A 27,248-nucleotide genomic window follows, 5' to 3' on the forward strand; every position below is an offset into this window, starting at 1 on the left:
TGTTACGATCTGTGCTAAAATAACGTGTCTATATGGCAAGTTATAGAGGCTTAATGAAGCAGCAGTAATATATACAGTCTCTTGGAGCTTTTCTTCGGTATTACATGTACGTGGCATGGCGAAGGAGAAAAAGAAATTGTTACAAAACCAGTGCTGACATAAGACCAAGACACCAAAGGTTAGTGGTAGTAATCTTTATTGGCAATACATATCATAGTCAAACGTATTAAAATAAAATAAACCATAGCAAGAAGAATCTTGTACTGAGACCAAGACACCCTTACCCCACCCCTACCCCTAGGGACGGACATTTGTGCAACGCCCCATGGGCTAACCAAAGATGCTGGCCTCCATTTGGGAGAGTGCAGTTTCTCTGCTGAAAACAACCGATTTTTTAATCCAAATTTGGTGAGCGATCTCCATTTTCGAGCACGCCCAACTTGTGATATAAAAATAAACAAATCACCAAATAATGGCATAATAATGATAAAATAAGTTCCAAATCCAAACATCAATGCCAATAATGGCAAAACGACCGAATTAACCAAATAAGTTCATAATAATGTTAAGATAATGTAAAGATAATGACGTAATCACGACCAAATAATCGCATAATAATGGCCAAATAATGATATAAAAATTAAAAAATCACCAAATAATGGCATAATAATGATAAAGTAAATTCAAAATCAAGACACCAATGCCAAATAATGGCAAAACAACCGAATTAACCAAATATATTCATAATAATGATAATCATTACCAAATAATCACATAATAATGGACATATATTAGCATAAAATGACCAAATCACCAAACAATGGCATAATAATGATAAAATAAGTTCAAAATCAAGACATTAATGCAATAATGGCAAATAACCGAATTACCAAATAAATTCATAATAATATCAAGATAATGTCGTAATAATGTATTAATTATGACAAAATAATCACACAACAATTGCCAAATAATGACAAAACATCGACCAATTATTAATAAAAACATAATAAAGATTAGACAACTTTTAAATCAAGACATCAATGCCGAATACTGGTAGAACAACCGAATTACCAAATAAATTCATAATAATATCAAGATAATGTCGTAATAATGTATTAATTATGACAAAATAATCACACAACAATTGCCAAATAATGACAAAACATCGACCAATTATTAATAAAAACATAATAAAGATTAGACAACTTTTAAATCAAGACATCAATGCCGAATACTGGTAGAACAACCGAATTACCAAATAAGTACATAATCATCTCATATTTCATAATAATGTCCAAATAATGATCAAATTATAGCAAAATAATGGCCAAATACTGATATCATTAGTAACAAATCACCAAATTATGGAATAATAATAATGAAATATGTTTAAATAAAGATTTCAAGATAATTTTGGCGGTGTTCTCACCCCATAGTCACCTCTCCGTTTGCACGATGGTGCCATATGCTATCATTTGCGACTTTTGTTTTGTGGAATCTGTTTAATATATTACTATTTGAACTGCGTTTAACTCCCTGATGTTATAGTTTTGAAAAAAAGCTGAGTCCATGATTTAATAAAATTTTTCAGTATCGTGACAAATTTCATGGATGAGGTCCTTGTCGACCATTTGCTGCCAGAATGAGAGAGCGACCAGTGAAGTGTAGATAAGGGGACACAACAACAATGAAAGATGAAATAAAGCGTCCATACCTAACGAGAATACAAAGCAGATAATGAAACGATGGTAGTGTGGCGTCAAAGAGATTCTTACAGATGAATTGGCATTAACTTTCCATGTATTTTCCATAATATTTTTCTTTTCATGAAATACAATTTCTGGATAAAATCCCAAAGTTAACCAAATTCCAACGTCAATCTTCCTCAATACCCCCTTTTCCAATTCATTTATCACAATAGTTTCATTAACCTTTCCCCTTTTCCCCTTCCATAACAAAGTTTACTAAATTTGTCTAAAAATAGCCTTTGTCATTCTCACAGTATAAAATTTTGGATATAACATAACATGTTAGTATGTTAACTTAACCAAATACTGATAGGTGCCTTTTGGCCGTCCATCCAGCATTTATCAAACATTTTCTAACATTTGCCCAATAAAGGTTTTAGCAACTCTTGTCATACCAAAAGTAGATGCGTAAGGCATTGATCGGCTTGTTTGGCCATCAAATATAATGTCTTTTCTATATTTCCAGGTACCAAATTTCATATCCTCTGTGTTATTTTTATTTAGCTTTAAGCCTGCATATGTACCACATTAATAAATTAGGTTAAGTACCCTTTTTTACGACTTTTACATAACAGTATATATTTGAATGTCGTCAGCAAGCTATGAATTTTTACAGAATTGTCAACATTCCAATTTCTAAACAAAAACCGTCTAACTCTGGATCATTTATTCTTACATGCCCTAAAGCTTCAATACGAATCAAAATTAACAATGTTGATAGTGGAAACCCTGCTTAATGCCCCTCTGTATTAATCTATTTGAAATACACCCATTAATTATCAAAGCACTGCTGGAGTCTGTTATAAGGTTGACTGAAACGACAAGTCTTATCTTGAGGACTTACTTGGATTTGTTGGAGCGAGTTAATACCGTCAAATAGAGATTCATTGATAACTTTTAGTTTTATGATGCCTTGGTACTAGGTGTGGCATATAAATGAATATATGACCAATATTTACAAGATCACACAGGCTAATCAAATGACCAACTTTTGTCGCCAACATCAAACTAAATTTCGAAAGGAACTTCTCATAGGCTGTATTGTCATTTGAAAGAATGTCACAAGCATATTATAGATGAAAATATTACATCGTCACATTTTATGAAAGATTTAATACATAAACAGTTTCATATCACAATATTCTTAGTAAACGGTACTACCACTATTTCTATTGCCACCATAAGAGCGTAACTTGTGTTTGTTTCTTATGTTTATCTAACGATCGTCTGACACTTGCTTAGCGACCTCCTCGTGGCAGTATTTTAAAACCTTATCTTAATCTTAATCTTTATTTCTTATATAGCGCATTACATTAAAAATAATCTCAATGCGCTTTACACTTAAAATCAACAAATAGAAGGATGAAACATAAAATTGTTTTAAACTGACAGTAAAAAAGCAAAGGTAAAATTAGTAACATGTTATAAAAACTCATCATAAAAACTACAAGAATTACGAATAAAAAGACGTAAAAAGGTGAGTTTTCAGTTTACTTTTAAAAACATCCAATGATTGAACCGCTCGAATATGTAATGGCAGAGAATTCCATAAGCGAGGTGCACAAATTGAGAAAGCCCTATCACCGTAATACACTGTGTTTCCTATTGGCTGATATAAATTTACAACACTGGAGTGAGAGCGAAGTGTGCGCTGAGTGTCACGGACTGTGAGCAATTCACCTAAATACTTTGGAGCATGACCATTGAGTATCTTATAAGTGATGCAAAGAATTTTGAATTCTATCCTTAGCTTAACTGGAAGCCAATGTAATCTGTAAAGACAATGTGTGATATGATCTGTTTTTCTTGTTCTAGTAACTAAGCGAGCTGCAGAGTTCTGAATCGTTATCAGCTTTTGAATTTCATAAGCTGGCAGGCCAAAAAGCAAACTGTTACAATAATCTAAACGAGACGTGATGGGAGCGTGAACAAATTTCTCCGTAGTGCTCTGATCTAAGGGACTGGTCAGTTTCTTCGGCCTGGGGGGGGGGGGGGGCGGTGGATTATTTTTTGCCGACGTCAAAAAGTGGCTGACCCCCCCCTATTCCAAATTTTGAAAACAGGGTGACCCCCCCCGCACGCGACAACTGTAATATGTAATAATATAATACTGTTAATATATATATATATTATATATATATATATATATATATATATATATATATATATATATATATATATATATATATATATTATATTTACATACATTTATATTTTAACAGTCATTCTGTGTTTCAATGAAATTGTTGCCATGTCAGTTGTAAGATAGGAATTTCAAAGTGTCAATCTTAAAGTTTGAATACAGTACATTTTGAATGAGCTGTGAATGTATTTCACACTTTCTATACTTAACCAGATGTCCTGAACTGTTGTACAGAAATGTATGTCAATCATTAATATCAAACAGGAAAAAGAAGTAAATCAAAAACTTTGTGATGGGTGTTAAGACTTGCCAGCCATCCAATTACATCTCCTGAAGAACCATAGAGAGGCATTTTAGCCAAATCTGATGTGTGCAGAGTCTGAAATGACCTTTTCTTGTAACATTGATATTTGTGCATGTTGCTTTCTCATACTGAATTCTCATAAGAGAGAACAGAAAATATCAGGAATTTGTCATGCTTTTCATATGAAATGCAGATTTCATAATAGTACACTTTCACTTAGCAAACATCAAGATACCTCTGGTATATATCTCTGATTTATTAAAGTATGGCGCCCGAAGGGCGCGGAGAAAAATATGAAACATCCTGATATCTCTGATATATATGTCTTGTATATTAAAGTCATGCACAGGAAGGGTGTGCTGCAAAATTTCTGATATATTAAAGTAATGCGCTCGAAGAGCACGCTGAAAAATATTGAACATACATATATCTCTGATATATGTATGCCTGATATGTTAAAGTTGGGCGTGCTGAAAAATATGTCTGATTATTAAAGTTACGCGCCCGAAGGGCGCGCCGAAAAATGCAAGTGGATGAAATTTGTGGCTGACACGATGCATTTTAGGCAATGATGAGCCTGTGTCGAAATTCAAAAACACACTGACCCCCCTATTTGGCATTTCAAAAACATGGTGACCCCCCCTATCACCAAAGTCAAAAACAGGGTGACCCCCCCCCCCCATGAATCCACCGGCCCCCCCAGGCCGAAGAAACTGACCAGTCCCTAAGATGTTACGAATTTTCCCTATCTTCCACAACGCATGGGAGGCTGACCTACAAATATTAACAACATGGGCCGACTTAGTCTTGTGAGTCAAAATCAGATTATTACTCGACTACTTTTTAAAGATCAAAAAGTCTTCCTCGTCCATACGCATTAACAGTTTACCCTCCATCTCGTAACAACATTCTTCTTTCATGAACGTCATAAAGTCGTTGAAAACTTCCTCGGATGCATTTTGTCGAAAATCAATTGTTTGAACCAGAAAATCCAGCAGCAGATTTTCGTCTCGCGATTCCTCTTTGAAACACTCATCTACCAATAAACTGCTCTTTCTATATGTGGTGTTGATATCTATCCCAGGAAGTTTTTGTTGCAGCACTTTACGGAGATTGGATACTCCCACACACCGGCGTGATCCAGGGTTTACTTCGTCTGCCTTTTTAAGAATCTTTTCCAGATGACCTGAATTGACAGGGCACAAACATATTTAATTTATGTATATAGAACTGGATAGAAATTACAACTGATATAACTGGTGTTCTAAGGTAAAGGTAAGCAGTTTTGCACAACCTGGTTTATAATCGTCAAGAATTTCACTCATATATTGTGGGGAGGGTCACCAATTTTGAATCACTTTCTTTGCATATATGATGTTACTTATTTCTTAGTGATAAGTAGGGTAACTAATCATTTGTGCACAGATGAGGGGTCATTAATTGGCATGAAGTTTTTTTAGGCATGGAACTTGCAGGAAGGTCAGTGTTTTGCGGACATGCATTTCAAACACAATTACTCTATTTGGTTTCTGTCGAATCCCTAAAAGTACAGATGCAACCTACTTTTTATGACCCATAGTAGTACCGTAGTGAAAGAATGTAGTCAACTTCAATATATTCTCTTTACATGTCTGAACATTCAATTTTCCGCGATAGAATTTGCAAGTTGGCTCCAAAAGCTCTTATTTTTTATACAAAGTTTTCAAATCTACTGCTTTCATGTACTTTTGAACTCCACACAGTAAAGTTAATGCTATTTGCATGTAAATGGAGGGGGTCGTCCCAATTGCGCCTGTTGGAATTTATTGTTTACATACAATGCATTTCGTTAACGATATCTATATGCATCACGCCGACATAATTGCGTTTAAATCACTGCAAACATATCTTAACTTTCATTGATCGCCAAAGGACCTTGAATACAGTGTTTACATTGGTCGCATGGGTCCTGGACGACATTTGGGCGTGGTTCCGACAACCCCCAACCTTTACATTTAAAATGGTTGTAACTGCTAACTATGTCCATTCATTAACACGTCACACGATTCTGACAACATCTAAGACCGATTTTCCAGGGAAAGATTAATGAGGTATAATTAGACTATCGCAAGAAGAGTAAACTAATACTCGGAATCTATCAACTAATCGCTACTTGTTTGATTATGCCATTAAGTTAGCCTCTGGTAAATCGAAGGCAGACAAAATGCAATGGTAACATTGTTGCCGGACAATTTGGTTGTCAGGACCTCGTGCTGCAGTTAATAATGGCGGTAGATATTCATAAAGCAACTGTTGGAACCCTGATATTTAGACCCCGTAGACAACAACGAAAATCTAGAATCTGGCTTGACTTTCGAAAATGCAACAACTATCGTTTTCAATTACTTTTCTACGTATGCGAGTGTAGAACGCAAACTAAAAAATCCTGGTCGTCCGTGTGAATATAATTCACTGGCGCAGGGTTACTTTACTCCACCCTTGATTGGCGTTATTTACACTTCGTATTTATTTATAGAGGGTTTAAAATTCGCTTTGAATGTGAAATATACTCCGTCCTTTGTGTATCTTTATGCTCCAGACGTGGCTCAATGTAGTAATAATGTTAACATACCATGGAGTCGAGAGGGAGAATGTTACCTACCAGTACTGATGGTGTTAAACAGCAGTCCTCCTTTCTCAAGGCGCTCGTAAAGATCAACGAAAACACTTCCAGGGTCCGTAAAACAGTATGCACATCGTATTGTGTGGATGATGTCGAAGTCGTTCTTGTCTTTGGCTGTCTTTGTTTCTTGGAGATACGCTTCAATGGTCTTAGCATGAAACTCAAAGTCGACTTTTCTCCAGTCTCCCTGTTCCTGCTTCGATGCAACCATTGATTCGAATTTCTTCAGTTCATGTGCTGCAGGTTCCACCACAATGTACTCAGTACGACTTTGCTTGCTGTCAAGAGCATCAATGATCGGAATGTCGACTGCACCTGATTGTACAAAAAACAAAGAATGTTGTGACATGAAATAGGATGTCAAATGTAACCTCATCAATTATGCACATATCTAAGGGACTGGTCAGTTTCTTCGGCCTGGGGGGGGGGCGGTGGATTATTTTTGCCGACGTCAAAAAGTGGCTGACCCTCCCTATTCCAAATTTTGAAAACAGGGTGACCCCCTATTCCAAATTTCGAAAACAGGGTGACCCCCCCCCCCGCACGCGACAACTGTAAAACAAAAGGTGGACACAAATTTTATATATATATATATATATATATATATATATATATATATATATATATATATATATATATATATATATATATATATATATATATATATTACATACATTTATATTTTAACAGTCATTCTGTGTTTTAAAGAAATTGTTGACAATGTCACTTGTAGAATTTCAAAGTGTTATCCTTAAAGTTTGAATACAGTACATTTTGAATGAGCTGTGAATGTATTTCACACTCTCTATGCTTAACCAGATGTCCTGAACTGTTGTACAGAAATGGATGTCAATCATTAATATCAAAGAGGAAAAAGCAGTAAATCAAAAATTTTGATGGGTGTTAAGACTTGCCAGCCTTCCAATTAAATCATCTGAGGAGCCATAGAGAGGCATTTTAGCCAAATCTGATGTGTGCAGTGTCTGAGATGACCTTTTCTTGTAACATTGAAACCATAAAAACACAGCTAATAATGACAAAAACTTCCTTATTTTAACTGTTATTTTGGTCATAAAAAAGCATCATTCTACAGAAAACCTGAGACACAAAGGAAAACAGTTGCATCAATGAGAACGAAAGATATCTTGTCATTTTTCTATCTCTAAGATAAGTCACTGTATCAAATATATATTGTGAAATATTTGTGCATGTTGCTTTCTCATACTGAATTCTCATAGAGAACAGAAAAGTATCAGGATTTTGTCTTGCTTTTCATATGAAATGCATATTGCATAACGGTACACTTTCACTTGGCAAACATCAAGATATCTCAGACATATATCTCTGATTTATTAAAGTATGGCGCCCGAAGAGCGCGGAGAAAAATATGAAACATCCTGATATCTCTGATATATATGTCTTGTATGTTAAAGTCATGCACAGGAAGGGCGTGCTGAAAAATGTCTGATATATTAAAGTAATGCGCTTGAAGAGCATGCTGAAAAATATTGAACATACAGATATCTCTGATATATGTATGCCTGATATGTGAAAGTTGGGGTGCTGAAAAATATGTCTGATTATTTAAGTTACGGACACGATGCATTTTAGGCAATAATGAGCCTGTGTCGAAATTCAAAAACACACTGACCCCCCTATTGGGCATTTCAAAAACATGGTGACCCCCCTATCACCAAAGTCAAAAACAGGGTGACCCCCCATGAATCCACCGGCCCCCCAGGCCGAAGAAACTGACCAGTCCCTAATTCTGGGCTTGCAAACAGAGCTGGTCGTCAGATTTTTGGTATACAGGGGTAAGTAAGGGAACCAATTGTTTTGACAAAGTGTTATATGACAGGCTATTTCTTGAATCTCATTAATTATGTGTATATCTAATTCTGGGCAAGCCAATAGAGCTAGATGTCTGATTTTTGATACACAGGGATAACTATGGGAAGAAATTTTGTTTTTACAAAATGTCACGTGACCTTTGACCTAAAATATGCATATATGCCTATAAATCAGTCACCACAAGTGCTATACCCTTCATATTCGGCATGATGGGGACCTTATGGTGCTCCTTCCTGTACTGTATTACAAAGAACACCACAGGGAATAGAGTAATCTTGTTGTTGTTGTTGTTGTTGTTGTTGTTGTTGTTGTTGTTGTTGATGATGATGATGATGATGATGATGATGATGACGATAATAAAAAATATTAAAAAACAATGTGTCATTCCTTGCTGTTGTTTGTCGATGTTGTAGATAATTGTAAAAGAAAACTGTAATCGTGACAAAAAAACGACGTAGGTCGCCCAACGTCACTCCCGTCCTATTATACAACTCTATTCCCTGTGAAACACCACATTAACCCGTCAAGCCATTTAGCAAAATGCCTAGTGAGACAGGGAGTCATTTGGCCAGATAACAAATAAATTGGCGATCAACTTCACTGGTTGGGTACAGCGATTGCAAACACTAAAATCAGCGGGTAATCTCAATCGGTGTCAATTGTGAATTATTCTTCATTCGATTCAGGTTATTTTCAAGATACACCATGAGAGAAATGGTTTGTACCACTGTGCGATGTTTACGCAGCCTGTAGTATCAGTATCAATGTTATGGCCAGAGTTTGGCTTCCTACTGACTTTCGTATTACAATCGCTGTACCAGACCACTGAAGTTGACCGCCAATTTACTTGTTATCTGGCCAAATGACTCTCTGTTTTACAAGGCATTTTGCTAAATGGGTTGACGGTTAATGTGGCGTTATACAATATACACATTACACATATACACGTATATATGTTATACACTAATACACATATTTTAATCTTGGCTATCCAAGAGGGCTAGGGGTCTGATTTTTAGAATACAGGAATAACCATGGGAGGAAAGATTTTGACAATATGTCATGTTAGGGAGCGTTCAGTTATTATGGCCGGGGTTGGGCCGGCAAATTCGTCCTGCACATCAGTCAAAATAAGTGAACCCATTGTACCAAAAATTGATGACCCCCCCCCCTTTCAAGATGACAAACATTTCATGACCCCCCCCCCCCCCCACATTGCTTGAGTAGACTAGCTGCACACACAAACACCTCAGGGGTATGGAGCGATAGAATCCCAAAAAAAAGAGCTTAGATTTTTTCAAATGACCTTCCTTACAAACTCAAACGGTGTTAATGCTCAGATTTCCCATTCTGACTTGCTATAATTTTGAAATTACCCCTCAAAGGAGTTGGACAGAAATTACTGGTGGATCGCAATATTTTTGCGCAAGCGTGTGTGTACATATTTTGATATTTGGATTTAATTAAAAATCAGCTGTTGATAATGTTGATTCACTATACATGGTATACATATATTTTCTCATACATGTATGAGGAATCTATGTAATACTTTCTCAATGCAAAACTATATCTATGCATTTATAGATATTTGATAATTTACATAAATGTACTTAAATGAAATAGGGTTGTTACAACTGGCATGTGAACAAAAAGTTTGACCTTAGAATTTCACCAAAAATGTTCATCCACTATACATGGGAGTCAATGATAAAATTGTGAATAATTTTTTTTCCAATGAAAAACTTAGTATACTTGTGCATATACAGACGTTCAATAATTAACATAATTGTACTTGATTAGAATATGATGGTTAAAGGTGCATATTATGTGTACAAGAAATCTGATTATGGAATTTCACTGAAAATGTTCATCCACTATACATGGGAGTCTATGAGGAAAGTATGAATAATTTTTTTCCAATACAAAAATAGGTAAACCCATGTATTTATGTACTCTCGATTATTGATATCAATGACTTGATTAGATTAGGGTGGTAACAAATGGATGTGTTCGCCAGAAATTGGATTTTGGAATTATACCAAAATGTAGATTCACTGTACATGGGAGTCTATGAGGAAAATATGAATAATTTTTTTCAATACAAACTATCAAAATCTGTGTATTTATAGACTTTTGATAATCAATTTTAAAGTACTCAGTTAGCCTAGGATGGTTAAAGGTTGATATGTGTGCAAGAAATTAGATTTTGGAATTTCACCGAAATGCTGATTCACTATACACTGGAGTCTATGAGAAAACTAAGAATAATTTTTTTACAATGCTAAACTAAATTAATTTGTGCTTTTATAGGTGTTTGATAATTGATACAAATGTACTTGATTCAAATAGGGTATTTAAAAGTTCAGATGTGGACAACAATTATGATATTGGAATTTCACCTAAAAGTATTATTCAACTTTTCATGGTACTAGTAGTCTCAGTACAGGTAACTGTTAAATAATTTCCCTGACAAAACTTGCTATATCTCTAATATGTAAGTAATAGGAATTGTTCATTGCCCTCAGTGCAGTGAGCTTGATTTACAATAAGACAAGCCTCAGAGTTGTCAAGTCAAGATGTTCATGTGACAGAGTGACAGATAATTATACTTTTGTTCAGATTTACAGGTGAATAACTTCAGAGAATGAAATCATGCAACGAATCATTTTTATCTCCCAGAATATTTCTGAACACTGAAACTGCTTTTGACGGGACGGATACTTATGAAAATTAAGTGACCCCCCCCCCTTTGAGCTGTTTGAAAAATACATGACCCCCCCCCCCTTTGCAGTTTTCAAATTTGAGGTGTTCTCATTTGCATAGAACTTTGCACCTCCCAACTTGCACTAGATGGGCCCACCCCCGCCATAATAACTGAACGCTCCCTTACCTCGATGACTTTGATCTCCAATATGCATATATCCCTATAAATCAGTAACCACAAGTTCTACGCTCTTTCATTCCATATGATGGAGGACTAATGGCGCCAAAATCCTGTACGTCATTAATTGTGCACATATCTACTTCTGGGCTAACCAATAGAGGTCTGAATTTTGGTATACATTGATAAATTTAGGAACAAATGTTCTTGGCAAAATCTTCAAGAGACCAGATGATCTTTGACCTTCGTTTCACAAATATACCTATAAATAAATTACAACAAGTGCTACGCCCTTTAAATTTGATGGGAAAACACCTAACGATATAAGAGGTTATGAATTATCACTCTGGTACCTTTTCTCAGTGTTTGCAAGTGCTTAGGCCCCATGAAGCTGCTTTCATCTTTAATTAATTTTACTTTCTCCCTCGTCTTATGTGTGTGGATTTGTATATTTGTTATCTGTAGTGTGTTATTAGTAAGTGAATTTGTAAACACTGCTTTCATAAAGTATGACTTTCAGATAATGGACAGGTATGACTGATTATTTATGTTGAAAACAGATTAACTCTCTTTCACATTTTGTCAATACTTTATAGATAAACATTGCCAAAATAATAGGTACTAACACTACAGTGTTACAGTCTTTTTGGAAGTATGGCAGATCCGGAGGAACTTGACAGAATCAATTCTGCAAAATGCATGCCAATGTGCGCGAACACTTACTCCATCAATACATAGGCCCACTACATACATACATACATACATACATACATACATACATACATACATACATACCTACATACATACATACATACATACATACATACATACATACATACATACATACATACATACATACATACATACATACATACATACATACATACATACATACACATTACATACATACATACATACATTTACATACATACATACATTTACATACATACATACATACACACATACATACATACATACATACATACATACATACATACATACATAATACATACATACATACATACATACATACATACATACATACATACATACATACATACATACATACATACATACATACATGTCACTTCTGGATGTGTCATCGACTTTGTTATGGTTTCTTTAATTAGTTAAGTACCTGTTAATTGTCGTGTTCATGTTTTAATTATAGTAGCATGAAAGCCTGTAAGGGACATTCTGTAAAGCGAAAAAAAATTATCTCGTGCGTACGGAATAACATCTCGTGCTCACAAGAAACTTTCTCGTGCGCACGAGATATTTTCCATGCGCAAGAGATGTTATTCCGTGAGCACGAGAAACTTTAGACTAATATTTCCGTGCTAACATAAGGAGTGAATAATACTGAAGTAACATTTCCTGTTTATTCACTACTTCATTTTTTCGAGAGAAGGTCGTTTACAGTGATTACGTGGTAGTAAATCATAAATATTGAATGGAAATAATTTATTGTATACGACGTGTGAGTTGAAAAAAGTTACTTATGTTTTCAGTGTGATAGCAATCCTATCATCAACACTTTGACCCTAACTGTCTTAATGCATACAAAATGACATGGAATAGACACTTTGTAAAATGTAGTAATCAATAGTTTATAGTGCAGCTTGTATTCTTGGCGTACTGGTTTTGTCCTCCGTAAGAAAATTATATTGTCTGTTAGTTGGGAGATTTCTCTTAGTCGGATACTGTATCACTAAGTTGATACACGAGTATTTCATAAATATTTACCTCTACTTCAGTTGTCTCTTTGTCTTAGCATGTGTAGCAACTTATCACTCCTGACAGTTGACAGTTATTTACTTCGCCCTCTCTTGGTAAACTTTTCGTACAGGATTTCTGCTGTTACCATACTATAAGGCTATTGTATAGTGTGTCAAATGGTCACCAAGAGACGGCGTACTACACACTATACGACTCATTGCTCAAGACGAGGAAACAGGGCAAGACAAAAGAGAATTAAAGCTGAAAGCAGCTTCACGGGGCCCAAGCACTTACAAACACTTGGAAAATTGAAGACAGTGTCGGAAAATTCACTTTTCATTTAGGCATGGCAGCAATACTGTTGACTATATTTATTTATTTATTCTTTATTTCAGACTGAAATGTCCATATAAGGAAAATAACAAAAGGAAGTACCTGAAAAATTCTCTCAGTCCCTGGGATATATGCTTTTTGCTCAAAAGTTTACAATTTGAAAAAAAAATACACACCAAGGGAAAAAATTACAAAGATACAATTGCTTTCTCCAATTCTTAAGAATACTATTTGATACTCTATATGATGAACAGATCGCAGCAAGTAAACACATTTGATGATATACTATGGTATTGTCAGTACGAACTTATTTAGCAAAATTCTTTTTCTAAGGTTCACCCACTAAAAAGTTCTACATCACATCACTGCCAGATTGTATTTCACTTACTTACTAAAACCCACTTAAAACTTGTAGACACAATTATATAGAAATTAATCAAGATAGACATAGAAATGATTTTACTTTTGTATGGGACAGCGACTCTAGATGTAACTTTTACAAAGCATGACATAATCCACACATTGCATCACTCATTAATAAGTTTAACAAAACACATTTTGATGCCACGATACAGTCAGTCAACCAACACAGCCTGTGCAATGTTATCAAATATATTCTTAAAAACAGCAGGAGCTCGTCTCCATAAACGTATTACGAGAAAAATAAAAACAAACGGGCAAGAAGTTAAGCACTTCTAGAAAAGCAAAGTGGTATACCAATGATCTTAGAAATTTAAAAAGTGCTGTTTACAAATTATCAACTAAGTTGAACAGAGACCTATATAGGCCTAATATTGAACTATGCAACTCGTGCTACAATTTAAAGAAACAATATAAACGTCTAGTTAAAGCAAAGAGAAGAGAATTAAAAGTTAGATTTTAAACAAATTAGACAGCCTGGGGAAATCAAACCCAAATAAGCATTGGGAGCTGATCCATGAGTTAAAGTCAGATTTACAAAATAATAGCAGTGAACACACACCAATTGAAAAACAAAAGTGGTACAACCATTTTAAGGCACTGGATACAAAAGTAGATATACCATAAATAGTATCATGATAGATCGACAGGGATAGGGAACTCAGATATCAGGTTTGGACTTACTCATCTCTGTATTAGAAATTCAACCAGGTATGAACTGAAAATGCTCACGTGTTTCATTATATATTGCAGTTATGTGTAAATTTTAACCTTTGCCACATGTTTGCAACTTCATTGAAAGTATTATGATCAACATAATGAACAATATTCACCGCCGATTAATTCTAATAGGTCATGAAGTATACAAATATGTAATTAGCTGAAATAAAAATATCAAAGTTCAGTTCTTTAACTGTTGTCATTGTATCACCACTATATATAGCAAGTGCAATTACCTTTGGTCAAGTCCTTCAAGCCATATATGACGAACTGTGAAAGCTCATTAGAATTAGATATGCATATTATAAATAAGCTGACATGAAAATGTGAAATGACTTTCGATATTGCTTTAACCCGGTATAATCATCAATGTATATAGCATGTTTTGCCAACTTTGATCAAGTTAATCCCAGTATATATCCGTGATTAGAAAAGATCATGAAAATACAAATTAGGAATTGGCTGAAGAAAAAATGCTTAATTACTTTCAATAATGTTGTATCATAGTATCTTTAATGTATATAGCAAGTTTCATCAACTTTGGTCCAGTCAATTCAGATATATATCCCTAATTAGCAAAGTTCATTAAATATGCATATTAGGAATTGGCTGAAGTAAAAATGCTTAATGACTTTCAATAATGTTAATATTATAGCATCATTAATATACATACCAAGTATCATCAATTTTAATCTGGCCACTTTCACGGCTGATACATTTTGGTATGATCGGCATGTGTAGCAAATCTCATCAGATTGTGTTCAATCATTCTCAATGTATATCCGTTTTTTTCTAAAATCATTAATTATGCAAATGAGCAAAAAGTAAGCAAGCTACACCCGCCAAAAAAAACTAATCAATTCTTGCCATTTGCAAATTGAATCTATGTACCAGATTTGATTCTGATCTGATGAGCCGTTTTTGAGATATCGAGCACACAGACAGACAGACAGACAGATAGACTGACAGACAGACATCGCTGCGACATATGCTCACGTGTGTGAACACGTGAGCGAAAAAACAGATCAGCCCTTTGCAAGTTGCGTATTAGTGCACACATATTACACATAGAACTAGAAACAGGGAGATATAGAAAAATTAATGTTATAGGCAAAGAACGCCCAATTTGCCAAAACAAACAAGTAGAAGATGAGATACATTTCTTTTTTCACTGCAAAGGCTACACAGACATTAGAAATTATTTTTTCAGTAAACCAAACATTTGTAGAAACACATTCAGAGACAAATTATATATATATATATATATATATATATATATATATATATACTCATTTGTTGTTGATTTTGCGAAAGCTTTATTGTACTTAATGATCACGATCCCAATTAGGATACGATTTCAATAAAAGCTTACTTTACTAGGCCCCACAACAGTGTACTGTTAGTCAGGCTGCCTACCACTTTTCCCTGGTATGATACAAGCACCGTGTAAAGCCCTGAAGGAACCCATTTTTCGACACTAAGGCCAGAAAAAGTGTCGCACATACATAATACATACATACATACATACATACATACATACATACATACATACATACATACATACATACATACATACATACATACATACATACATACATGGTTAATTAGTTATTAGATAAGCAGTGTCAGAGTAGATGTTCTAACCAACAGTTAGAAAACTGTCTAAATAATTGACAAATATGCATATGTTTACATATATTTCTCAACCATTCGCAAAATCTTAATGAGGATACACCATCGTTAAACTCTCAAGCTTGACAGCATAATTGCCATTTCCTCTCGAATACTTACCATCGTATGGTCCTACAGCAAGTACCCTGCATGAATTCTTCTCGATTTTCAAATTTGAAAACGTTTCTCTGAAGCTTCTCAGCTGCTCATCCTTTGGAAAGAACATTTCGCACTTCCTGAAGATATCGTATCTAGCGGAAAATTCAGTTGGGTACTTTTGCAAAAGTTTGAGTTCTTTCGCCATTTTGTCCTAAAACAGGAAAATTTATAATACATGCTTAGTCTACATTGCCATTCTCAAATTGTTTACAGAGAACAGATATGACCCAGTGTTTTCATATGTTAACAAGCGAATAATTAACTGTGATTACGCAGTGGTGCTGTGGCGTATCGACAGCGCTCGGATGAAGGGTCATGAGTATTCGAAACGGCACTACTACACAAATGGTATAGCCACAAACTGATGACGTCAAATAATCGCCGTACACAAAACACAGACGCTTTGTACATGTAATTATGGCACTGTGTATTGTGTACGGCGATTTGACGTCATCAGTTTATGTTGCCCTCATTCCAGACATTTATGAGTCATCGTGTCGAAGCTTGCTCATCTAAACGAACTTTAACTGCTGTAATCCGGTAGAATGATGAGAGCCGAACATTTCTGAAGTTCCATGGCTGTCATGCGCATAAAGAACTAGACCATAACGAACTAGGCCAACTAAATACTGCAAGTAGTAGTGTATTTGCAGGTAATGCAAGAAGCAATGTCATTCTAGCCGAGAGGACAACTGTACATGTACTCCTTTTACTTTCGGTGTTGCAATATACACATATTGACTGGCCATGAGGGCAACAGCATACGTCTGTACCCCGAGGGACTGTGAGTCACCCCCAAAAACGGACTGTTTCCCGAGGCCGTAGGCCGAGGGAAACAGTCTGTTTTTGGGGGTGACTCACAGGCCCGAGGGGTTAAAGACGTATGCTGTTGCCCTCATGGCCAGTCAATATGTGTTTTGTAACACATCTCATCCGTAGCCATGCATAAGAACGTACTATACACAAAACTTGTCTCATGCAATATGTTGGAGTGGTTCAGTAAGAAAACGTTTTTCCTAACAGGATCGCAATACTTCTGCAAAACGTTCAATGCACCTTTGATTATAGTTTTCGTCCGTTTCGATTCCTTGTTGGAAACCAAAGCATTCAATTCTTCTTCAGAAAGTAGGATAAACCAAAAAAATTCTCGACTATCGTTTCGATCGGCCGCAGACGACATCTTTGTTTACATTCCGGTCCGCGCACGCGTCAATGTCGTTTTTGACGTCAGCGGGCATCATTTTTCGGAACTGATGCCTGGCAGGCAACAGTTCCAACAAATGATGCCTGATGACGTCGTTTACGTGGATCAGCACAAAAAGAATGCATCCCACGTGACTATCAACTGGCGAATTAGAATACAGACTGCGGATGAGGTGTGTTACAATATACACATATTGACTGGCCATGAGGGCAACAGCATACGTCTGTACCCCGAGGGACTGTGAGTCACCCCAAAAACAGACTGTTTCCCGAGGCCGAGGGCCGAGGGAACAGTCTGTTTTGGGGGTGACTCACAGGCCCGAGGGTTAAAGACGTATGCTGTTGCCCTCATGCCATCAATATGTGTTTTGTAACACACCTCATCCGTAGCCATGCATAAGAACGTACTATACACAAAACGTGTCGCATGTAGGCCTATGATGTCGTTCAGAAAGAAAAAGTTTTGCCCAAAAGGATCGCAATACTTCTGCAAAACGTTCAATTCACCTTTGATTATAGTTTTTGTCCGTATCGAGTCCTTGTTGGAAACCAAAGCATTCAATTCTTCTTCAGAAAGTAGGATAAACCAAGAAATTTCTCGACTATCGTTTCGATCGGCCGCAGACGACATCTTTGTTCACATTCCGGTCCGCGTTCGCGTCAATGTCGTTTTTGACGTCAGCGGGCATCATTTTTCGGAACTGATGCCTGGCAGGCAACAGTTCAAACAAATGATGCCTGATGACGCCGTTTACGTGGATCAGCACAAAAAGAACGCATCCCACGTGACTATCAATTGACGAATTAGAATACAGACTGCGGATGAGGTGTGTTACAATATACACATATTGACTGGCTATGAGGGCAACAGCATACGTCTGTACCCCGAGGGACTGTGAGTCACCCCCAAAAACAGACTGTTTCCCGAGGCCGAGGGCCGAGGGAAACAGTCTGTTTTGGGGGTGACTCACAGGCCCGAGGGTTAAAGACGTATGCTGTTGCCCTCATGCCATCAATATGTGTTTGTAACACACCTCATCCGTAGCCATGCATAAGAACGTACTATACACAAAACGTGTCGCATGTAGGCCTATGATGTCGTTCAGAAAGAAAAAGTTTTGCCCAAAAGGATCGCAATACTTCTGCAAAACGTTCAATTCACCTTTGATTATAGTTTTTGTCCGTATCGAGTCCTTGTTGGAAACCAAAGCATTCAATTCTTCTTCAGAAAGTAGGATAAACCAAGAAATTTCTCGACTATCGTTTCGATCGGCCGCAGACGACATCTTTGTTTACATTCCGGTCCGCGTTCGCGTCAATGTCGTTTTTGACGTCAGCGGGCATCATTTTTCGGAACTGATGCCTGGCAGGCAACAGTTCAAACAAATGATGCCTGATGACGCCGTTTACGTGGATCAGCACAAAAAGAACGCATCCCACGTGACTATCAATTGACGAATTAGAATACAGACTGCGGATGAGGTGTGTTACAATCGATGTTGTAACACACCTCATCCGCAGTCTGTATTCTAATTCGTCAATTGATAGTCACATGGGATGCGTTCTTTTTGTGCTGATCCACGTAAACGGCGTCATCAGGCATCATTTGTTTGAACTGTTGCCTGCCAGGCATCAGTTCCGAAAATGATGCCCGCTGACGTCAAAAACGACATTGACGCGAACGCGACCGGAATGTGAACAAAGATGTCGTCTGCGGCCGATCGAAACGATAGTCGAGAAATTTCTTGGTTTATCCTACTTTCTGAAGAAGAATTGAATGCTTTGGTTTCCAACAAGGACTCGATACGGACAAAAACTATAATCAAAGGTGAATTGAACGTTTTGCAGAAGTATTGCGATCCTTTTGGGCAAAACTTTTTCTTACTGAACGACATCATCGGCCTACATGCGACACGTTATACGTTCTTATGCATGGCTACGGATGAGGTGTGTTACAAAACACATATTGACTGGCATTAGGGCAACAGCATACGTCTTTAACCCTCGGGCCTGTGAGTCACTCCCAAAACAGACTGTTTCCCTCGGCCTAAGACCTCGGGAAACAGTCTGTTTTTGGGGTGACTCACAGTCCCTCGGGGTACAGACGTATGCTGTTGCCCTCATGGCCAGTCAATATGTGTATACTGTAATAGCCAGTCCGAGCCTTTTCCATGACCATTGTTCTCTCTCTACACCTCTTTCTCGCTAACTGTCAGTGACACATGGGTGTTCAGCTTTACCATCTTGCCCTTTGGTTTGTCAAGAAAAAGTTCTTTTTGTGTAACGATAGATTATTGAGCTTAGTCTGATAAAATGGTGTTCGCGATGGCTGTTGGTGACGCTCCAGTCGGGATGTTTACAATGTCTAGCCACGCCTGACACTGACACTGTCCATGATGTCAGTACATTGCGCATCACACGTCGTGCCCTGTTCCCGGTTTGTCAAAACAGTGAACCGGAAAATACTCAAGTTTTTGACGATTTACCACGATTGCCTTGTAGATTATTTAAAATATCCACTTCGTCTGCTCGGTTATATCATTAGGCAACCTAATCTATCACCAACAGGGCTTATTGCTTTTGTTATTTTTCTTATGGGCGCTAAAAGTATCTCGAAAACGTTTTTTTTATTTTTCTCGGTTTCAAAGTTTGAACAGGTTTCTTGTCTTGGGAACAGCGTGAATTGACGTACGTTCACACGAAGTCCTCGAAATTTGCACCAGCGATTGACAACATAATAAACTCAAAAATTTTGTCTGGGATTTTAAAAATCTGTCCTACTTTTTATGTTACATACTTTTAAGGTGTTAGACTAGGGATCCGTTTTCGGTCAGGTAATTGTCGCGTCATAAAAAACGTTCCAGGGCCTAAAACAAAATCGAAGACACACTTTGGAAGATTGGCACGACACTTTTTGATCATGCTAATTTTGACCGAAATTACTGCAGCGTTTGTGCAGGGAAATGTAAAAGCCGTTATTCAAATTAACTGTCACGTGCTCCTTATGGAAACAATTGTCAAATAATACCCAATTTCCAGGCTTTCAGAAAATATATATTTTATGGGGTTACGAACTCAGTTTTCTGCAGAGAGTTCATTTATTGGAAGGGTTTAATACTTGTCTTGGAACCTTAATCAGCGACACCGATTGGTGTCGGAGCGCAGTAAAACTCCCGGTGGTGGCAGTCCCCGGGTTGGTGGGTACCCATGCGCGTTACCAAATTCACGGAAATGGGGGTGTTTTTCTTCAGTCATCTCGGAGATTCTAGGTCCGTGAAATCGAGAAAAAGGGGTACTTTTTCAGAGTAACCTCCGAGATTAGGGGTAGTCCTTTCATAATCTCCCTAGGAGCCAGCAGAGAACTCCAGATCCAAACGGATAAGGAAGATGATTGTGTATGAATGTGACTAAAATCAGGTGAGGACAAACATTTGTGATGTATGTACATGTATACAAAGTCAACCTCCAGGGTCAACCCTGGAAGTCAACATACTAACCTCCTAGATTTCGAAAATAAGGGTATGTTTTTTACAGCTAATTTCTCCCAGATTTGCCACAAATAGGGGGTGTTTTTCTCAGAAATATTCTAGGAAAGGGGGTACTTTTCAAACTTGGGTAACGCGCATGGGTACCCACAAACCCGGGGACTGCCACCACCGGAAGTAAACTACCCAAAAAGTCCGGGTGACTTCCAGCAGTGGCGCTGACCCTTGACCCAAGCACGATCAATACGCCAGGCTTCGTGATCACAGCTAGCAAATAATATAAGGTTATTCACAAAATAACGGCATTTATGTCCTAGTACATCGTGCAGCGGAGGTATTGTCCGAAACGCGTAGCATCGAAGACAATACCGAAGCGTACAATTCATTGCGTGAAGTATGGAGTATATTTTTTGTAAAACGTGTAAGTCCTTCTCTTGTTTTTACCCCATGTTGACATGAAGGTGTTGAAGTCAAAGGTGAAATAGCATCCAGTAAAACCTTAAGCGGATGAAAAAACAAGACTCTGTTCCAAAATAGAGTTTATTTCTAAAACTTCGACGTTTCGATTCCACACAGGGAATCTTCATCAGGAATCTAAAAAACAACAAAATTACAGTAAATATGGGACTAGTAAAAACGAAAAAGAGCAACACTGGCGTAAAACCATTTAAAAACTATTCGAAAAACTGAGTTGTTGGTTTATAAAAGGAACTATAGCTAAAAATCAATCTGTACAGACGAGAAGAAAAAGGTTTTGAACTTACAAGCAAAAGACGAGTGAACACTCATTCTAAAAGTAGCGATGTTGACCGGCCGGATCGTACAAAGCCAATGGCGCGAAATACAATGAAGGGGGCTCCCCAGAACAAACAACTTACAGACATGAGGAAAGGACTCCCTAGCTGTAGGTGAAGCGGATTTGAAAACCTATGGGAACTGTACTTTATTTACCAGTCCTTTTTTGCTCACGTGTTTACACACGTGGGCATATGTCGCAGCGATGTCTGTCTGTCTGTCCGTCTGTGTGTCTGTCTGTCTGTCTGTCTGTCTGTCTGTCTGTTGGTCCATTATCTCAAAAACGGCTTATCAGATCAGAATCAAATCTGGTACATATATTCAGTTAGCAAATGGCAAGAACTGATTAGTTTTTGGTGGGTGTGGCTGCATAGTTTTTGCTCGTTTGCATAATTAATGATTTTAGAAAAAATTGATCTATATTAAAAACAACTACACACAATTTGATAAGATTTGCTACAAATGTTGATCACACGAAAATATATCAGCAGTGGGAACCATTAAGGGTGACATGAAAGATAAATGCTAATTTGCATATTTAATGAACCTTCCTAACTAGGGATATATGTCTGATTTGACTCGATCAAAATTAACCAAACTTGGTATGTATATTAAAGATACTATTATTTAACATTATTGAAAGTCATTAATTAAGCGTTTTAATTTCAGCCAATTCCTAATTTGTATATTTCATGAACTTTGTTAATTAGGAATATATATTTGAAATGACTGGACCAAAGTTGATGAAACTTGCTACATGTATTGAAGCCACTATGATACAACATTTTTGAAAGTCATTAAACATTTTTATTTCAGCCAATTCCGAATTTGCATATTTAATAAACTTTCCCAATTAGGGATATATATCTGAATTAACTTGATTGTAGTTATTGAAACTTACTATATACATCAAAGATACTGTGATATAACATTATTGAAAGTCAAAAGACATTTTTACTTCAGCCAAAACCTAATTTTAATATTAAATGAATTTTCATAATTAGGGATATTTATCTGAATGGACTTGATCAAAATTGATGAAACTTGCTATGTACATTAAAGACACTATAATACAATATTATTGAAAGTCATCAAGCATTTTCTCTTCAGCCAATTCCTAATTTGCATATTTAATGAACTTTCCTAATTAGAGATATATGTCTGAATTGACTTGACCAACGTTGACAAAATTTGCTACACATATTGCAGATACCATGATACAACATTACTGACAATCACTAAGCATTTTTACTAAAGCCACTTCCTAATTTACATATTTAATTAACTTTGCTTATTAGGTATATATACCGGGATTTACTTGATCAAAGTTGGCAAAACATGCTATGTACATTGATGATTATACCAGGTACTAGGTCAAAACAATATCGAAAGTCATTTCACATTTTCATGTCAGCTAATTTATAATTTGCATATCTAATGAGCTTTCACAGCTCGGCATATATTGCTTGAAGGACTTGGCCAACGGTAATTACACTTGCTAGATAAAGTGGTGATACAATAAGAGCAGTCAAATAACTTTAATATTTTTATTTCAGCTAATTACATATTTGTATACTTCATGACCTTTTAGAATTAATCAGCGGTGATTATTGTTCATTATGTTGATCATAATAATTTCAATGAAGTTGCAAACATGTGGCAAAGGTTCAAATTTACACATAAGTTCAATATATAATGAAACACGTGAGCATTTACAGTTCATATCTGGTTTTTGATGCCGTTGGGTGACAGAGTACCAAGCTTATGAATGAATGAAGTTCAAGCTGCTTTCTTATTTTATCTGCTTTTGAATACACTTTACAAAGACCAGAGAAACGAAAATTATTGATGTTGTGCCCGGGTTCATGAAAATGGTGGGCTACTAGAGTATGTTTATGAGTTCTGATACTGTATAAATGTTCATTAATTCTAGTACGGAGTTCACGTTTCGTTTCGCCTATGTATAATTTGTTACACTTATCACAGATAATGACGTAGATGATATTGCGTGTATTACATGTTACATGTCCGACAAGAGGTTGAGATTCTCCAGTGAGTTGGTTAGTTATGGAATTTTATTTTGTTTTCAACATGTGGGGACATGCTCTACATTTGTTGCAGGGTGTACAAGTACCTGGTTCTGTGTCGTTCTGTGTAGATGTTTTAGTCCGGGCTTTTACCAGCATTTTCTTTATGTTTGGTGGTTGTCGGAATGCTACAACAGGTGGTTTGTCAAATGAAACTTTGAGGTAACTTTTGTCTCTAGATTTGATTGAAGGATAGGCCAATGTTTGTTGATTATGGAGGAGATGCTGGGTAGTGACGGGTGGTACGTCAGCACAAATGGAATCCTCGTAGGCTGGTCAGTGTGTTTATTTTTTGTGTAGTTAATGAGTTTTTCCCGGGAATGATTTCTTGCAGTGCTTTGTTGATTGCAGTGACGATTGATGATTGCTTGTAGTTTCTATCTGTAAGATGTCTATGTAGGTTCTCAACTTCTTTATTGTATAGATCAGTGGATGAGCATATACCACAGGCGCTCCTTAGCTGGTTAGTCTGCTAAGTAGATCGATTTTCGGATCGATTTATTGATCCCGTAGTCGATATGCCCGCCACTAACCTAAATACTCACAAGGTGTGCAACATAATCACTCAAAAAACACACCACCCGATTTGTCTACTGGCCGTGCGCTCACACAAAACATTCAGAACTACACTCCCATATACCTAGTTGGATCACAAATTTAACCATCTCCTCGAAAATCACGCCAAAGAGCGTGTTACTCGCGTCATCTTGAAGAAATCGGCCGTGTTTTGAGATCAAGTGGGTGAAATGCAGCCTACAGAACGATTCTACCATATGATGTAATTTTTTCCACTGCTGATTGGCTAATCAACGGCCAAAACAAAGGTCACTGCAAGACGTCACTGGTGAAGTACAGTTGAACCAATCAGCAGTGGAAAAAATTACGTCATATGGTAGAATCGTTCTGCAGGCTGCATTTCACCCCGCTTAGTCTCAAAACACGGCCGATTTCTTCAAGATGACGCGAGTAACACGCTCTTTGGCGTGATTTTCGAGGAGATGGTTAAATTTGTGATCCAACTAGGTATATGGGAGTGTAGTTCTGAATGTTTTGTGTGAGCGCACGGCCAGTAGACAAATCGGGTGGTGTGTGATTTTGAATGATTGTGTTGCACACCTTGTGAGTATTTAGGTTGCAGTGGCGGGCATATCGACTACGGGATCGATAAATCGAACCGAAAATCGATCTACTTAGTAGACTAACCAGCTAAGGAGCGCCTGTGGCATATACGTCTGTAGCGAAGGGCTTGACCTTTGGGAATTGATTTAAATATGTGACGAGGGTGACACGATGCGATGCACTTGAATACACTGATAATATGGCCTCTGTCTTTCTTGTGGGTAGAGGTGAGTGGAGATGAAGTGAGGTATGAAGTATACAGCTATGTCATAAATACAGGAAGGAAGTAGTTATACTTTTAAAATATGAATTTTAGTAGCAGTCAATACTGTAAATAACAGTGGTCGTCGATCGAGCGAAGTCTTACGCAGAACTGTCTTCAACCATTTTCAGCTTTTGTGTCGGGTGTCGGCACAACGAAGAGTCTTTTCAGTTATGTTGTATCGATGTAGCATCGCGATTGAAACTTGAAGTGTTGTCAGACTTAAAAAATACATAACCTTCACGAAACCACATTCCCTTGATCGTCGAGGGACTGTGGATGAAACTAAAATTCATCAAACTTCACTGCCTTGTAGTTTTATACCGGTATTATCGGTGTCAACGTAATTCACACCTTCCGATCGGCTTAGCATATTAATTGACCCCGAAATCCTGGGGTTCCATACATGGCGTTTACAGCATTGGCGAAGTCATAATGTCGCAGCAGAGAACACACCCTGGCTGCTTCGTGCCGCTTACACCAGAGCCCCCCGCCAAGGGAGAAATGGACATAAACAGTTTTTTTTGAACATGTAAATTGTTCAATGAACCATAGAACCATACAACAATAGAGCCATAGACATGATAGAACCTAGGGTTGCAGTGGTGCGGCGGGCATATCGCCTGCGGGATCGATAGATTGAGCCGATAATTGATCTATTTAGCAGAATACCCAGCTGATGAGCGCCTGTGCTTCATGAACATAAAATAAATTTTGGAACAAAAACATTAAATTTTAGAATACAATTATGGTTTCATGAACATAAACATAAATTTTTAGAACACAAACATGAAATTTTCAGAATTTAAGAACACAATCATCAAAAGTTAGAACACACAATTGTTTTTTTATGAATTCTGCAACACCTAGCTTGGCATACTCCGCGTCGCATCGAAGTTCTTGGACTCCGCGTCCTCTGATAATGGCAGATCGTCCATGTAGCCGACACGAACACGAAGTGTCTGTTACCGAGCTACAAAATCACTATCAGTTTTAAGTTGAAGGTAGAATAAGTCTGTGCCTTTGTATAAAATACTATAAAAATAGTAGAAAGTGAGCAACCAGCTGAAAGTTAGTCGAGGAGACCTTTACCGCATATCATTTGCATCTCATTGTCGGCTACATGGACTGTGTGCCCTGATAAAAAAAAAATAACCCGAACTACTTACCATAACCCGAACTACTTACAGTGCAGTATTATTAGGTGCAGCCGAGCAAACTGAACTCCCAAATCTCCGAAAAAGTTGAATCACAGTCGCAATGAGCAGGGCCTGGTCACGGGCGCGTGGAGTGTTCAGTATAGAGATACGTACGAAAGGGTTAGGGTTACCACACTGGCAATCCAAGCACATGTGGGTCTGGTCACGGTCACTACGACGAGCTTGAGACTAAAGTACATAAACATTGTACGCATGTGCAGCAAGGGTCAGTTCGAGATGGACGAAGAGGATTGCGCTGGTGTTTGCACAGGGGCTCAGACTCTTTGTTTGTTTGTTTGTCTGTCTGTCTGTTTGTTTGTTTGTTTGTTTATTTGTTACGTATGATTATTTCCATATACTATTAAGAACCAATAAGGAGTTGTATTTGTGTTCATATTTGTCAATAAAGAAGGGTGTTTGTTTGTTTGTTTGTTTGTTTGTTTTGTCTGTTTACAAATATAGTCAATAAAAGATACTTTAAAAA

The 27,248-nt window shown here is 37.1% G+C and overlaps 1 protein-coding gene across 1 annotated transcript; it reads right to left on the reverse strand.

Moving 5' to 3' along the window:
* Positions 1–4,909: 4,909 nt before the first annotated feature.
* LOC139119599 (histamine N-methyltransferase-like) lies at positions 4,910–26,953 on the reverse strand. The gene is made up of 4 exons (XM_070683443.1): positions 26,754–26,953; positions 16,576–16,765; positions 6,840–7,175; positions 4,910–5,384 (listed from the first exon to the last, which is right to left on the reverse strand). The coding sequence occupies exons 2-4, from the start codon at positions 16,757–16,759 to the stop codon at positions 5,035–5,037; spliced, it is 870 nt and encodes a 289-aa protein (XP_070539544.1). The 5' UTR covers positions 16,760–16,765; positions 26,754–26,953; the 3' UTR covers positions 4,910–5,034.
* Positions 26,954–27,248: the final 295 nt, after the last annotated feature.

This window comes from Ptychodera flava, chromosome 20 (genome assembly GCF_041260155.1).
Source record: "Ptychodera flava strain L36383 chromosome 20, AS_Pfla_20210202, whole genome shotgun sequence".
NCBI classification, from domain to species: Eukaryota; Metazoa; Hemichordata; class Enteropneusta; family Ptychoderidae; genus Ptychodera; species Ptychodera flava.

Bases quoted from the DNA above. Each gene is read 5' to 3' on its own strand.
- LOC139119599 (XM_070683443.1), bottom strand. From the start codon at position 16,759: ATGGCGAAAGAACTCAAACTTTTGCAAAAGTACCCAACTGAATTTTCC. The intron at 7,176-16,575 runs GTAAGTATTCGA...TTGTACAATCAG, and splicing joins TGCTGTAGGACCATACGATG to GTGCAGTCGACATTCCGATC. The intron at 5,385-6,839 runs GTAGGTAACATT...CTGTCAATTCAG, and splicing joins GTTTAACACCATCAGTACTG to GTCATCTGGAAAAGATTCTT.